Raw genomic sequence first — 15,504 nt, forward strand, 5'->3', positions numbered from 1 at the left:
ATTATAGAACTGCTTTGACCATGGCCAGAGAGAGACCGATCTCGCTACCACGGCTGCCACCAGAAATTCTTGCTACCGCTAACCATGACCAGTGTTACAGGTGGATTGAAACCAAGCGAATCTAATACCGGGAAGATTAGATAGACTCAAAGAGAACTGGGGCACATATGTACGCTCTGGCCAATCTCGCTCTTCAGAGAGAATTCGAAGATTCTAGCGAACAAAGACTGGCTGAGATATCTGTAGCTTGGATGACTTCGGTAACTGTAATTGCCGAGATAAGATCGTATGAATGTGCAACAATAATCAATCAAACGTACCGGCGCCGAGCTATGTGCGACATCACATAAAACACCAGACCAGGTAGAGCAGGCTTCTGGGACTCGTCCGACGTCCTGCGAGCTTCCCGTCAGAACCCTTGACAACAGATGAGAAGGAATAAAGGAAGACAGGACGACTAATTTACCGGAATGGATTGACTTCAGTCCAGCAATGGTTATTCGCGGTGCAGAAGAAGTCCTATCGGATAACCGGCCCAAGGAAACGATTAACAGGATTTGACTTTCAGTTTGTGCCGGTGCGGGTGCTTCGACATACTATACAATTTAGATCTGCAAAGAGAGTATTATTGGCCATGGAGGTTAGAAAATAAAGACGACTTACATGAACAGCGACAATAAAGGAGCAATGGCTTTCTTGAATCGTAATTGCAGGATCCAAGGACATGCTATACGTTTTCCCTACAACGATGAGTGCATATAGCACGAAGAGCTGGGAGAATGACGCGAAGATGAAGCGTCTGTTGGAACTCTGTTTCTTCCTGAGAGGAGTAAGACACCGATAAATAACCTTTTACACGGTGGGATCTGATTCTTGGATTAGTGACTCGGAAAGCTTAGAAAATGTAGACATAGATTAAAGAAGATCATACCCCCACCGTCCACGGATCTTGGGTCTCTTCTCTCGCCAAGTACCTGCGCAAAAGGAAAGTTCAAAACATTGCCACAAAAGTCGATATAATCCGAGCGCCAAAGAGGATGTTGCTACGCGACACAAGCCAATCTTGCGCTCCCATATTGGACTTTGTGGGCAGTCTCTGAGAAATGGTGGTGAAAAGAGGGTATCGTGGCGCGGATTGCCAAACCGAAGCTCCTGGAAATGTGACACCAATCAGCGGAAAATTCTACACTTGTTGAACGATACAGACCTGGGAGTCACGGTTCAGAACGCACAGACACGCGCCCGATAACGTTGGTCCAACGGTTCAAGGGGTGTCGAAGCTGTGTAAGGAACATGCATTAAATAACGAGAAAGGAAAAGGCAGTCGACGCACCTATTGAACGGGTATTGATACCAATATCCACGGTTCATATGGCGGAAGACAGCGTTAGTGCGAGACAGTCGTGCGAACGGCCATGAACTTGGTATCTAGTTGGTAAAGGTAAACTCTGCTGAATGCAAGAGGATAGCAAATTCCGCCGACGGTTCTGGAAGGTGACAGCAGCGGACCAATCATCCTGTCATGAGAGAGTCAGGAATGGATTGACTGCATCCGAGGAGTGTTACAATATTCCCATCTCTTTACCACCCGTGTTCTTGCAGTTCGCTAGCAATTATCTTCCAGCCAGGAAATCGTTAGAGGTATCTCTCCAGTGCGAGGCGCCTCGGGAGTGGAATCGGATAACACAGAAGATATACTAGAGATGTTCTCCGCTTTGAGGCAATGAGTGGAGCGCCGGTGGTGGCGGAAAATGAAATGAAAACATTCTCGGGTCGGCTATGCCGGCATCTACCATAACACGCGCGGAACGACCCGGTCTTCATATCCCGACTTCGCTTTCTGCCATTCGCGGTGACTGTTCTTGCTAGCTCTTGCACAAACGAATACTGAATCTGGTTATAGAGTATCATATCACTTCTTGAAAAATATTCTGGACCTCTGTCTCGGAATCATTCTGATTCATTTCCAAATTGCTTCGCTTGCAGAAAGCTCTCTGAATCTGTCGTTCTTTTCTACATCTGTTAGTTGCCATTTCTGCCACATAAATATCTAACTCAGAGGTTAATTTTGAACTTGGAGCCGCCAGCTGTATCAAGATATTATTCTGCTGCTTGTTGTTGAACAATCCCAGCAACGCAACCTGATATTTCTCTGTGATCACAGAATCCTCCTAGCTCTGCATAGAATCTCATTGGGTCGCTATGTCAAAATTTAAAGATACAGTACCGCCATATCTTTATCGGGGTCCTCACAAATCACGATTGTCGGCATAGTTGTTCGATTACACTGTTACCGTACACTTGGAAGCATTTTCACTTTCGAGCATAGGATGCACAAAGAATCTCGCAGAAAATCACTCTTTGTAACTTTCTTGATATTGAAGGATGTGTTCAAGAGTCGATCCAGACGACGCGCATCTAGGAGAGAAACATAACGGCACGTGATGTGACTGACGCGCGTTGAAGCTGCCGGCCTGACGGTTACTTGACAGTTGCGAAAAAACGCAACATCGCGGTTTTCCTTTGTTCCCCTCCCGTTTACAAAAGCCAACCGCACAACCGATTGCAAGGCTCGAAGCTAACCATAAAGGTCCGGGCATGCAACTTGTCGAAATCGATTACGATGCTGTTCCCCATACGATCGTGATCAAATCATCAGAGGAGTTTCGAGATAGAAAAATTCCCGAGGATCACATGGAACACGTCGAGGCCACAGAACCCCGGATGACCGTGATGCTATAAAACTGATAGATTGTTTGATGCAATCGTGACCTATCTATTTGACTGGTCCACACTCGTTTAGATGTTCTCTCTCTCTACCACCTCATACTGGTAACTACGAATTTGATCCTTATCCGACGAGGAAAAGATAACCATGAGATACTCAGATCTGCAATCACGAGGTACAGTACATTCTAAGAGGCGAGAATTCTAGAACAAAAGCGCAATTGAAAATAATGAGTAGAACGGTCGAATATCTACAGCGGCGCTTCGCGTCATTCCGTACAAGTCACCTTCCACGCCCGTGGCAACAGAGTTTCGAGATCCCGAATCTCGTTCTTGATGCTCCTTGACAGCCAAAGATCCATTTCCGTCATATCAGGTCCCCTATACACACCGTCTACAATCCAACACTCCAAGCGGTTACGAAGCAACGTCCCCACGCTGTGTCCAGGACGAACACAAAGTACCTTGCTCGATGCGGAGAGACACCAAGTCTCCAGATCGGACATGTTTAGGGCACGACCTACAAGTTGCCCGTCGTTCAAGTCATTGAGATTGATCGGGTAGTTCATGTATTCCATGAACACACTGCAAGGCGAGTAGAGGTATAGGTGCCTGAGCGAGGTAAGTCGACGAATAAGGCGCAGAGAGAGGGGAAGCTTGTCTTCATCGTGCAGCCATTCATTCTTCGTGACCGTCGGAACAGTGTTTGTCCGGTGATCCCCATGACAAACACGGTCGAGTGTGAGCGTGTTGATCTGGTGGAGAGGGAGATAGTCTATAATGTTCTCGATTGCGTCGGTGGAATCCGTACACCAAATAGCTTCAAGGTTAATAATTGTCAAGTCGTGGATGGCCGGGAGGTCAAGATATTGCAACAAAAGTCTGACTTCTTGTGAGATTGTATACCCGAGAGTGAAGTGACCGACACGGGGAAGAGTGAGCCTTCTGTTGGTAAGACCGAAGTCATTGGGAAACTCGTCTGTGGAGATAACACCATTAAGCTCGAGAACCTCCACGGTATCGACACTTCCAGCCAGGATCCCTCGTAAAGTGGAGGCTCGCGTCGTCGTGAAATGGTGCTGATCCTATGCGAATGAATACATCGATATCTAGATGAGATGAACGTTTGAGAAGTGAAGACACTCTAGGGAAGACCGCCTTGGGTCCCAAGTCGGGGTCAAGGACGAGCGCTGTAGCGGCCGGGCTAATCTGGCGAGCATTCGGTGATGTAGAGGCGCGTCCACAGGGGTGGATAGTTAACTGCTAAGGCACGCCATCCTTTACATATGACGGAGAGGAGGAAAGGATAGTCAACCCGTCCGCTGGTCCATAGTGCGATGGTAAAAATTTCGATTAGAAGCTCGTTCGGGAGCTTCGTAATATGGTCCTCACGCGTCGTCTGTTCGGGTAGCTGCACGGAAACGCGAAGGCTATAGTGAACGTCAGAAAGGCACTAATGTGTCGATGTGTTGAAGACATAGACACACTTCTGCATGACGGTGACTGGAATATCGAGACTTTAGGGGAAGAATCAGAAGAAAGTATGGGAGAGAAGACGTGTAGTGGCTGCCTCAAGCAAGGCATCCTTATATGGTTGCCTTTGTTTGCAAACAAACAATGAATTTTGTGACGCCGGGTGCCAGTGGCACCTAGGATCATAGGCGAATAGATTGTATGGTCTTTACGAAGGAGGTCGTAGGTCAGCGTCTTGGATTCGGTTGACTGGCGATGAGGCCCCTCAGGGGTCATAGAGAGGTCCGAGGGTGGCGTTTGTGGCGATCACTGATCGAACCACGGGGACCTGTATGTTTCGTTATTGCTCCCTGGCAGGTCAAAGCGTCACTTTCGTTGACCAACGACGCAAATGAAGATATCATAGACAACCGGGCATTTATTTTGTCCATCCTGAGTACTTCATAACTGTCGGTAGCTGAGTCGTGCCCACGCGGTACCCGGCGGAAATATAGCTCCGCGACGATGGGTACTCTGCTGATTAACAGATTAGCAACCACACGGCGAAGATATATCATCATGGTCTGACGAACCTGCAATACATTAACGCAACAGAACCGCCAGAGAAAGTGCCGGTGGCCAATAAGTTGCCGCAAGAAACTCTATAAGTGATTCGACGGATCTGCCGAGCCATTGATAAATGAGAAAGATAATCAGCGGGGAGTAGGGAGAAACTTACAGGAAACAGCGGACTGGGGATTTTACAAGTAGGGTGTGTCCGCACGAAGCGGACGAAGGCTCAAAAAATTGAGGTTCAAGGCCTACCATGGCAAAATGCCATACTCCCCCCCAAAAGAGGATGGAGACAAGAGAAACCGACAAAGATTCGGCCTAGAGACAAGCTCGAAATCTAGCGCGGCACGAAATCATGTCAATCTCCGCCTCAAACGCGGAACGGAGGTGGAACGTTAACATTCAGATAGGGATACAGAGACCGGTCGTTCAAGAAAACAGAGAACGAATGACAATTCAAGGACGAACCGGACCAGAGTTCGGATATCGAGATCGTTGCAAAGCATCGCAGAAAGACATTTCGCTGTAGACAAAATGTCAGTCTAGGCGAAAAATGAATGAATGCACGCCGTACCTCCACCAGCGACCCGTGAGCTGTACACACTGTCCGCAAGGCGGCACGGAATGTGGCGTCCTTTCGAGGGTAGCTGCATAGAGTTATTCCCGGCATTTTGTAGTACCACCATAGAGTATATGAAACGACCGGGAGATGTCGACAAGGAGCGTTCATCAGAAGTATCACATAGCCAGGGAGATTCTCGTCATCGACGACGAATCAGGACATCGTACTCTAGGATTGAAGGCGACAAACAAGGCCGATGTCCAATCTGCCAAACATAATTGAAAGATATTCAAGAGAAGGAAGCTGGACACTCACTTTCGTGCCTGTAGCGCAAGAGCGTAGGTTGGCGTGGCTTATGGTCGTACTCAACAACGTAGAGAGTCCAGCAGCTATAGAATGCACCCAGTCTGCAGGCACATCATTCGCCAGGTAATCGCGACATATCATGATGCTGCCCAAGCGTGTGGTCTGCTGGGTGTGGCTGACAAGAGAATCTTCCGTATTCGTGAATCTGGTCCACAAAAGGCATTAGAAAGACATCGGTAATCGAGCTCTTCAGTCTCCAGGTGCGACGGCGGCGCTGACACGAAACCATGGGTACCAGAGTTGGAGGTGGCAATGTGGCTCAACCATCGTTCGTTTGCGAGATCTAGGGGCAGTAAAGAAAAATAGCCCTTGAAGAAAGAGCTACAAGAAGGGGTCGGTGGCTATGACACGGTAGTGGTCATGATGGAGGAGAGAAAAGAAAGTCAAAGTCAGTGAATAACAAGCCACGCGCCTTTTATAGCAGCGTTGTTTGTGCCACCGAAATAAATCCAGATCCAGATCCCGGGAGGAATCATGTCTGAGTCATGTGATAAGGCCAGGTTGGTATCGGTGGTTTGGCGGTGCTATCGATCTGAATGGACCGTCAACGTTGTGTCGAGCCAGCAGAGAATGCCACTTTTTCAACAGATGGGCAAGACTACATGAATGCGAGAATGAACATTGGCCACTGGAGGACAAATGCAGCAGGCCCAAAGATGCTTTCCAGGTATCTGTCAGCAAAAGAAGGAGTTCCAATATGAGGGTGCCAAGCTTGAAGGTGTGAGCACAGAGTAGTACCATGATATCCTGCATAAACCTGCAGCCATACAAATGTGTAATATTTAATCCAAATATTGCTATCCAGGATAATCAGACCTCTTGGCATAGTACCATACTGATACACACTCAGAACCTGGTCTCAACATCTATGAATCAGTCCAATGTCAAATCACCATTTGAATCCTATGTCTTTTCTGGCTCTGTTCTGAATCAAATTTTGAGACAACCCATTATAGTGAATGCAGACTCACTTCACTCATGATAATATAAAACTCTTATCTAAACCCAAATTGGATGTTCAGGGCCATGCTGTACAAATACTCAGAGCATCAAATGGAATTTCCTGTGAACATAATCAGATTAAAAGCTGCTGACCCTCAGGCCTCAAATCTTAAGGCTCACCTCAGAAGTTGAAGCACTCTGATCCCTTGTCAGCAATGACAGCCAAAAATATGAGTTGACCCAGGCTCAAACTGAGGACCTTCTGTGTGTTAGACAGATGTGATAACCAAATACACCATCAACCCAATGTCTCAGACTCTCCTGAGGTTCTGTCGATCTTGAGTTATCTGAATCCAGCCAAAGACACAATAAAAATGTGCTAAATGACACTCAAAAAACAGTATTCTAGTTACTAATTACATTCTCAGCAGCCAGAAAAATCAAACTCATATGCAAATGATAAGAGAATAGCTGTGAGCACCTGGTTAGAGCTAATCCTAAGTACACACCTTCCCTATCATGTCTTTTTCATGACAAAGACAGGCTACAATCACAGCCCTAACAAAAGGGTCAGAGCCACAGCAGGATAAATAGAGAATTGTCTCAGCAATATCATGATAAATTAAACAGCTACAGCTTACACAAAGATGAACTGGGTTCTCTAGGCAAATGGATACAATGGTGGAAAGCTACAGTATGAACAATGAAAAATTACAGCAGTCAATCCTCTAAAATGCATGTGACCCCAACACATCTCTGGACAGCACAGCAGTGATAAACTTGAACATCAGCACTGCTGTTCCATTGTATGATAGAGACTGAAGTGTATATCTTATTTTCTGCCTCCATGGAAATACAACAGCAGCAGTCCATAGCCTTCTAGCATTCTGTGCTTCAAGTCACTCATAAGTTTTCTGGTCATGCTTTAGGCATATCCTCAAGTTACATAGTAGAAGTGAAGCCTTTATGAATCATTGAGACTCACTTGAAGCTTGTAAACTACAAACATCCGCCCTAGAATAATGGAAGGCCTGTCAAGATATAATATCAAAGGTGACAGGAAACATACCAGTTCATACAGCTTTTTTGACCCACTCAGTCATTTCATAATTTTGTTATCAATGCAGAGCAGAACAGGTTAAATCTCTGACTTAACTTTTTTTTTGGTCTGGATGAGATATAAGCCATCTATCTCATTGCTTCTATTCCTTAGTTTATACACCAGCATATACTACAGCTTCTAACAATGATAGATGAAGTTGGCAGGCTTTGAAAGATGCAGGGTAATGAGCAAAATTGCATCACAATGGTCATTGGACCTGAATGATCCATGATAACTCACTGGTTCCATGAAATATTATATTCAGATATGGCATCACAAAGATTCTCAGAATTACTGTTATATTGCTTTGTAGAAAAACTACCCAAGAAACTGTCTGGTTCTAGAGCCTAATTTTAAGCCTCTGCCTCTATTATATCTTTAAGGAATAAGAAGTTATCATCACCACTTTTCACATCTTGAGGTACATCATCATTACCATTGAGCACTCATGCTATATCAACATCTTTAGTGAGCTGAAAATATTTGTTTTGAGGATGTCTTTCAAAGAGGGATGGATGTACTAGGACATTTTTAAGAGTCTATAAGAAAGTTTGATGTTTAGAGTATCCATCACAGTCCCTTTAAAAACACCATCATATGTCTTCCTGAATAACCATCAAAATTGATTATACAGGAACACCAATGCAGCTTAGCAATCCAAGTTCTTCTAATTATATGCTTCAATATTTATTGCCTTGAGGGTGCTAAAATTAATCAATGGAGCTATATCATCCTCACTCTTGTCCTCATTGTCTTTGATATTATGGCATGTCCACAGATAGATTGCAAAGGACATGAACATAGAGCATGGAGAGATAAGGGAAAGTTCTCTAATGATTGTAAGCTTGTGAATGAACCTCAGAGGGATGGGCAGGTCATTTTCAGACTCAAATCCCCCCTCTCCTCCATACATACCACACATACATCTTTCATCAGAATAACATCTTTAAGTTCTGAAAACTCAAAGCAAATCTTTGATAGTTTTAGAGAGGTAATCTAGTGCAATGAAATGCACTTCACAATATGTGTGAATGCATTGTCCAAGGCAGAAACAGCACAAATTGATAGTCTTTGATATGCAGGTTGCAAACAGCAGGTAGATCAAGGCATTGGAGGATGAGCTTGACTTCTTTTATTGTTCAACTATAACCAAGACAGAAACAATGAATGTGAGGAAGGGTTAGACCTTCCTGCTGGACTGGCTCCTCAACATTGCAGATGGTGCCTAAAAGTGACAAAACTTCAAGGGTGTTGACAAAATTAGAAAGAACAACATGCAATTATTTGGAAGCCTGATGCCCAGTAGTACTGATGCATTAGGCAACCATACCAGGTAGAAAAGAGGATATATTTATTGCTTTTTTATCTAGTTAGCTATCTTGTATCCACCATAGTAAGATATACTAAGCAAGTGATTATCTGAAGAGAGCATAGTTTTCTCAAGTGTGATATCCCTATGTCTAGCAAAGACTGGAGCATTAGTGAACCTCTCTGTTCAACACACAAGGTTTCCAGGTCTGGGGACAGGGATCACATGATCAGCATGTTGGCAAAGACCAAGGCTCAGCCTGATCAATTGACCAGATAGCCATGTATAAGCTCATATCTGTCAGGAAATGAGTTTAGCCTCTGTGATTGGGTCAGTAAGTATATTAGTCAGTAGTTGATTATGTTAGTCAGACATGTGTAGCTAGAAAGTATAAATACCAGGTCATATATAGAGGGAGAGGCAGGTTTCTGACTCTCCCCCCTGAAACACCATCAGGCAAATAGTACAGATTGTGTTTGGTTAAGATCTTTGAGTCATAGACTCAACCTGAATGGCATTGTGGTGACCAGATCACTTTGTTTTGTGCAAGAACTCCCAGAAAGCAACTGAAAGTTTATATCACACAGTCAGAACAGACCCAAGACAGTTCAGAACAGCCAGTATCTGTGTATAAGTCACAACAGGCACGTCATATCAGTTCAAAAACTGCACCAGGCAGTACAAGTTCACAACCTGCATCAGACAGACCACTTGAGATAAGTTTTGTTGTGTTCAGTGACACAGACAGCTTTGGCTGAGCAAACTGCAATATACACCTTTGAATTACATTTTATTGCACCCCATCTATGTTATATTCTCTACATACTTGGAATCCAGGTATTACCATTCCTCCCTCAAACCACATTGCAATTGAGTTGTTAGTGTTTTGGTGGTGTGCATCCTGCACATTGTTGATTCATTTAGTGCCACTTCTCAGCATTTCAGTACTAGCAGTATTTCAGCAGACCTTGTAGTTTATGGGCCTAGCAGGTCAGAGCATCTAAACTATCCAAATAAATTCATGCTGCATCTAGTTTTATTGACTTGATCACAACATGGAGAAACTAATGATCTGCTACTAGGCAAGAGATAAAACACTTAAAGTCCAAAAAAGGGTTCAGGACCTTCAACTGAAAGTTCTTCCCTACCCAATGGTCCTCGGCTTTAGTTACAATCAGCAACAACATTGCTCCCAGCAGTAATAGTGTCATTAAGCTTTGTTTGTGCCTCCATAACTGCAGTGTCTCCTCTGTTGTCCAATAACAGGTGGTAAGAACATGGATAGGGTTGAAAGAGAAACAAACTTGTGTAGTGATTCCATCCAGTGCAGACTGGGCAGCAAGCAGACCAGTCTTGACCTCATTGTGAGCTGTGGCAGGAGCAGTCTGCCCCATCAAGAGAGCTCCAGCGATGGTTTTGATACCAGTACTGGCGGAGTCTAATCCCGACTGAGGGGCAGTGACTGCAGTGCCTGTGGTAGTAGAAGTGCTAATGTATCAATGAATAAGCATTTCGTGCATTCAAAGAGTATAATAACACATTTACCTGGTATTGATCTCCTGAAGTGCAGACTTTGTGGCCGCAAGCCTGGAAACTGTCTTGAGATGCACGACGTTGCATTGAATATCACCCATCTGGCGGCCTCTCAGAGGAACTAGAGAACCTCATCAGTAAGGGGTTGGCTAAAAACTAGCAGCAACACATTTACCAGCTTCAACTTGGAAGAAGTAGGCCATCAAGGCCACGGACAAAGGGGCGATGAGGAAGCGAGCCGTTGTTGAAACAAGAAGAGAATTGGAGGGAAGTAAGGGAAGTTGAAAGTTGAAGGTAGTCACCAGGTCTGGAAGAGAAGTGGAATGGCGGATTTCAAGACGAGCCGAGCTTCTTATACCACCTTGGATTTCGCATTAGCCTCCTCTCTGTCAGGAATGGTTTGATTAATTTTTGATATGGGGACCGTACAGCCTTAAGTTGACATAGTGATTCGAATCAGCCTAACGAGGAGGAGGAGTTCAAGAAGACCGATGGAAATTCAAAGGGTCGTTGCTTAATTTCGCCCCCTGATGTAGCGACTCTGGCCCAACGGGCCGTGACATCTGCTTTGGCTGAAATAAGTTATCTAACACATTGCATCAACTCAAAAGGCAGTTTGAAGTTTAATGCAGCAGCGATTTAACGCATCAAAGAAAGTAGTGAGAAAATTGAACTGCTGCCGGAAATATATACTTCAGCTCAATTAGAGGATTTTTCAAATCAGAGCAACTCACTCACCTGACGCGGGAGCGGTTGAAGAGATGTCCGCATCACCGAACATGACGACACAGTTGAACAGCTGCCGATGTGTACCTTTAACCGGGGTCCACGAAGAAAGGTGATTCAGAATGATCAGCACATTACCAGAGGAATTGCAGAGTATTGCACGACATCGCACTGGTTGGCTTCACAGGTTTTCGCGGGTACAATGGAGCTCAGTCGGCAGTGAGTAGTGATCGATGGTTGTCGTACATGCCAAAATTATGTAAATAGAGAGAGTAACATGATGTGAATGAAGACGACTGGCAAACTACTTCGGAAAGTCAGAGAACTTGAAGAGCGCTGATGCCCGGTCACAATCAACCCCAGGGCGTACGGTTCCATTCATGCAGCGTCCTTAATACTTTGCATATCTGCAGGTGCCTACTATGCCAATCAGCTTTCATGCATTCCTGAGAATAGAGGTGTGAGGAGTCGGAATATGGGCATTGGACACAACACTAACCCCTGAGCGATATCGTGTTTTGCACCGGGCACATCCTAAGCTCTCTTTCTGGGAGTTGCAAACTACGCATGAAAAGAAAAGCCCGTCGTCTGAGCGCTTACGCAGTTCCACATTTAGCTCTCGGAGGTTTGCAAGACCGCAAGGCAGAATCTGTTTGTTATTCGTTAGCAAAGACATCAATGAAATCAAGGTACCACTTGACGAACCACTACGTCCCAGGGATCCTTGATTTTATACCCATATCGTCCGTCAAGGAACTGCTTGGGTATCCCGTCCTTGATGCAAATCATGTGTCCCACTTTGCATTCCTTGGCGTCTGCGGCTGGATTCTCTGTGTAAAAGGCGACTACCCAATAATGTCCCGCAAGTTTATCCTCTACTCGAAATGTTGGTCGAAAGACAGTCTCGTCTGATACAATCTGGGCGCATGCCAGGTATCAGTACCGATAGGCAGATACGGCAGATAGGGGTAGTAGCTAACCTCGGTGAGAATGTACCAGTTTTTTTTCTCATGCGGGGGAAGGATAGGTACATGAGCGATATCAGGAAAGGCGATATTATCCTCAAGATCTACAGCGTAGTGACTCAGAGATACCGCCATTTAGCTATTTTGCGTGATGAATGTTGCTGGTCAAGATCAACCTGGGATTCCAGTTGGATGAACGCGTCCAGCATTACGTACTCATATTTTGCATACGGCGACTCTTATAGTTTTTTTTCTTCTCGAGTGCGCCATATGTGCTGGTCAAAGCAGATTTAAAGGTACATCTACAATGGCGGCAAATGATGTCTGCGACAGAACAGATTGTCCTATCCGGCGCTCATGTCTATACATTGGTATCATGGTGTGTTCCGGAAGCCCATCAGATACTGCATACTGTGGAATGCGGCCTGGAAACGAGTTAAAGTGATCAAACTCTTTATTGTCTGCTCTGGAATTTCACGTACCACAGGAGAGCATTTCAGGATCCTGCGAAGTACAGCAATCAGTGGCATTTATGGTCTTCCATATCAAGGAGCATACATGTGTCCGCCGGAGTAGATAAGTCATCCGGTGGGAGGTAGACTAGCTGCAGATTGCGGATACCGCCACTGAAAGAAAAGCAGCGAGTGGCATTTAAGAATAGAGAGGCTTCGAAGAGACGGGTATATCGCATTGTGCCACGTTTCCAATGGGATAGAAGGGTGGCCTGGATATTTCATCAACGCCAGTCCTTCGTTCGTAATGTCCAAATAATCGTGCCGAAATCGCAATTCTTGCAAGCGTGGCATAGGCTTATTTATGAGAGCGGAGACGAGATCGGCGTGGATGGACCAATCTGCGGTAAGGATATAGAGAGATAGAAAGGGATGGGTATGTGCACCGAGGAGTAGGGAGAGGCAACGGGAGTGGTCACTGGTGAAGGAAAATCCTGTGTGACCTTGACAGCTTTTGGAGCAATACATTACTGGATCGCAAAGATGTTGCCGGAAGTTGGACCAAATATCGACTTTGACATCGATGTCGCACCTTGCAGAACGTTCCAAGATACGGGAAAGTTTTGGGAACGTCGAAAGTGGGTCGTCGACTATGGCCAGGGAGCACATTACATCGTCTGGTAGGAAGCCTGTGATGTTTACTTCGATCCATAGGGTAGAACATTTTTCGACGAGATCCTGCCACTGCTTGCATACTGAACACAGTATGAATTGACCGATATGCTTTTAGGATCAGCCTGTTGGTCCTGGCCGACAGCAAGATTGGCAAATATTTCCAGAAGGAACTCGAACAGGCAATCATTGATGAGGTTTCAAAGAAAGTCCCCAAATTTCGACAGGTCTTCAGAATGAGGGGCTTTATTGAGGATAAATTGTTGGAGTTAACGAGGTAGGAGCATGGATGTGGTGAACAAGGAAAAAGTTTTCAGAAGAGAATGGACGCTAGGATAAAATGTTGTAACATTAATCTCAGCATTATAGTTGAAAGCTATGTTATTTACCTAGGATAAAATGTCATAATGTTACTACATAGGTAATAAGTAAATACGGTCAAGGATAGATATGTATAGAAGGTACTCACATCTCAGTGTTATGGTTGAAAGCTGAGATGTGCGGAACGGTGTGACATGCTGAAAAAGGAAGGAATATTGAATAGGTAAGCAAACATATGCGTATCATACTATTTCTACATCTAACACTTCCTCTCGAAACATAAATGGTTTGCTTACATGATGCCCAGTGCCTCTGCAAACTTCTTGAATTTTGGACAAGCTAATGGTTTGGTGAGGATGTTGGCAACTATGTTATCAGTTGGGCAGTACATCAGTCTGATGTGGCCTTGCTCAATAGTTTGGTGAATGAAATGGTACCAAACTCCAGTATGCTTCGTTCATTCATGGAATACTGAATCCTTGGCAATAGAAAGTGCATTTTGACTATCAGAAAAGAGGATGGTAGGATTTGTTGGATAAATGGAAGGGTTTGCAATGAAGATGGAGAGCTCTGAGAGGAGTTTGTGAAGCCATATCATGTTCTTTGATGCTGGTGTGAGTCCAATGTATTCTGATTCACCAGTGGAGACAGTAACAATTGGTTGCTTTCTCGATGTCCACATAACAGTGCCTTGACCCATGAATAGGACAAATCCAGACATAGACTTTTGTCCAGGCTGGTTGGCATATGCTGCATCATGATAGCCCTTAGTACTGATGCCAGGACCACTGATTACGAGCTGTTGATCATGCATACCCTTGAGATAATGGAGGATTCAGAATCCTGCTTTTAGGTGAGTTGAACATGGGTCTTCCATGAATTGTGATAATGCTGATACTGGATAGTTGATTTCAGAGCGGGATCCAACTGTGACATACATGAGGGACCCTAGCAGCTCATGATAGAGTGCTTTTTCATGTGGTGTAACAGATTCTGTGGATATGGAGGGTAAATCTGGATTTAGATCAAGATTCACTTCCATTGGCATTGCAAATGGTGCCATGTCCTGAACTCCGAATCGTTTTGCAATCTGGTCAATGTAGGCTGGCTCTCCAATGCTGATGGTGTGCCTTTCCCAGTCCTGAGTGATATGCATCTCCAAGAGCCAATGTATGGGTCTGAGATCAACTAGCTCAAAATGTGAGCCTATTTCTTGTTTGAATCAATCTGATTCATTTTGGGAGTCTGCGATGATGGTGAAATCATCTGTAGCAACTGTGACAATGGTATATTTGGTCTCTGATTTGATCCAGTAGAAAACAGCCTCATCTGCATTGCTGACAGTGAATCCTAGAGAGATCATCATTGCCTTCAGGGTCTGATACCAGCCGCATCCTGCTTGTTTTGTGCCACACAGACATTTGTGCAGCTTGGCATAAATGTTCTGATGTTTGAGGTGTTCTGGGATTGTAAAGAATTCTTCATATCTGTTTGGGAACTTGATATAGATTTCCTTGGTGATGTTGGCATGCAGGTACACATTTTTGATATTGGCTTGGTCTATAATTGCATTTCAAGAGGTGGCCATGGAGAGTAGGATGCAGAGAGTGGAAAGACAGACAACTGGGGCATAGGTGTCAAAGTAGTCAACACCTTGGATCTGAGAGAATCCTTGGACTACAAAATGGGACTTAGGCTTTTTGGGCTTGCCAGTTTCATTTTGTTTGACCTGATAGACAAACCTTGTACCCATGATGTTTGCATCTGTGGGAATGTCTTCTCTTTTCATCACCTCTCATGCT

General features: G+C 44.8%; 4 protein-coding genes and 1 non-coding gene across 5 annotated transcripts; all 5 read right to left on the bottom strand.

Moving 5' to 3' along the window:
• Positions 1–2,799: 2,799 nt before the first annotated feature.
• BT62DRAFT_998035 (uncharacterized protein) lies at positions 2,800–4,256 on the bottom strand (the record flags this gene model as incomplete). The annotated part of the gene is made up of 5 exons (XM_043190696.1): positions 4,215–4,256; positions 3,989–4,157; positions 3,871–3,936; positions 3,015–3,812; positions 2,800–2,931 (listed from the first exon to the last, which is right to left on the bottom strand). Exons 1-5 carry the CDS (start codon positions 4,220–4,222, stop codon positions 2,800–2,802), a joined length of 1,173 nt encoding a protein of 390 aa, XP_043033468.1. The 5' UTR covers positions 4,223–4,256.
• A 91-nt stretch (positions 4,257–4,347) lies between these two features.
• On the bottom strand, positions 4,348–4,990 carry BT62DRAFT_649447 (uncharacterized protein). Its single transcript, XM_043181756.1, has 2 exons — positions 4,773–4,990; positions 4,348–4,713 (listed from the first exon to the last, which is right to left on the bottom strand). Exons 1-2 carry the CDS (start codon positions 4,871–4,873, stop codon positions 4,473–4,475), a joined length of 342 nt encoding a protein of 113 aa, XP_043033469.1. The 5' UTR covers positions 4,874–4,990; the 3' UTR covers positions 4,348–4,472.
• A 1,863-nt stretch (positions 4,991–6,853) lies between these two features.
• Positions 6,854–6,927, bottom strand: BT62DRAFT_t185. Its single transcript has one exon. It is a non-coding gene; the product is annotated as a tRNA-Val (tRNA).
• A 3,104-nt stretch (positions 6,928–10,031) lies between these two features.
• BT62DRAFT_938499 (uncharacterized protein) lies at positions 10,032–10,871 on the bottom strand (the record flags this gene model as incomplete). The annotated part of the gene is made up of 4 exons (XM_043187554.1): positions 10,032–10,260; positions 10,338–10,521; positions 10,579–10,687; positions 10,742–10,871. Coding segments are annotated over 4 exons (486 nt in total), but the record flags the coding sequence as incomplete, so codon positions are not given.
• Positions 10,872–11,645: 774 nt separating this feature from the next.
• On the bottom strand, positions 11,646–12,392 carry BT62DRAFT_1052045 (uncharacterized protein; the record flags this gene model as incomplete). The annotated part of the gene is made up of 4 exons (XM_043178536.1): positions 11,646–11,738; positions 11,792–11,941; positions 11,998–12,210; positions 12,273–12,392. The coding sequence occupies 4 exons, from the start codon at positions 12,390–12,392 to the stop codon at positions 11,646–11,648; spliced, it is 576 nt and encodes a 191-aa protein (XP_043033471.1).
• Between the last annotated feature and the right edge of the window lie 3,112 nt (positions 12,393–15,504).

The sequence above is a fragment of the Guyanagaster necrorhizus genome, assembly GCF_019112545.1.
Source record: "Guyanagaster necrorhizus MCA 3950 unplaced genomic scaffold BT62scaffold_57, whole genome shotgun sequence".
In the NCBI taxonomy this organism is placed as follows: Eukaryota; Fungi; Basidiomycota; class Agaricomycetes; order Agaricales; family Physalacriaceae; genus Guyanagaster; species Guyanagaster necrorhizus.

What these genes read in the sequence shown, in the direction of transcription:
- BT62DRAFT_649447 (XM_043181756.1), bottom strand. Translation starts at nt 4,873, where the DNA reads ATGGCTCGGCAGATCCGTCGAATCACTTATAGAGTTTCTTGCGGCAAC. An exon ending in GTTGCGTTAATGTATTGCAG is followed by an intron (nt 4,714 to 4,772) that starts GTTCGTCAGACC and finishes GTTAATCAGCAG; the next exon opens with AGTACCCATCGTCGCGGAGC.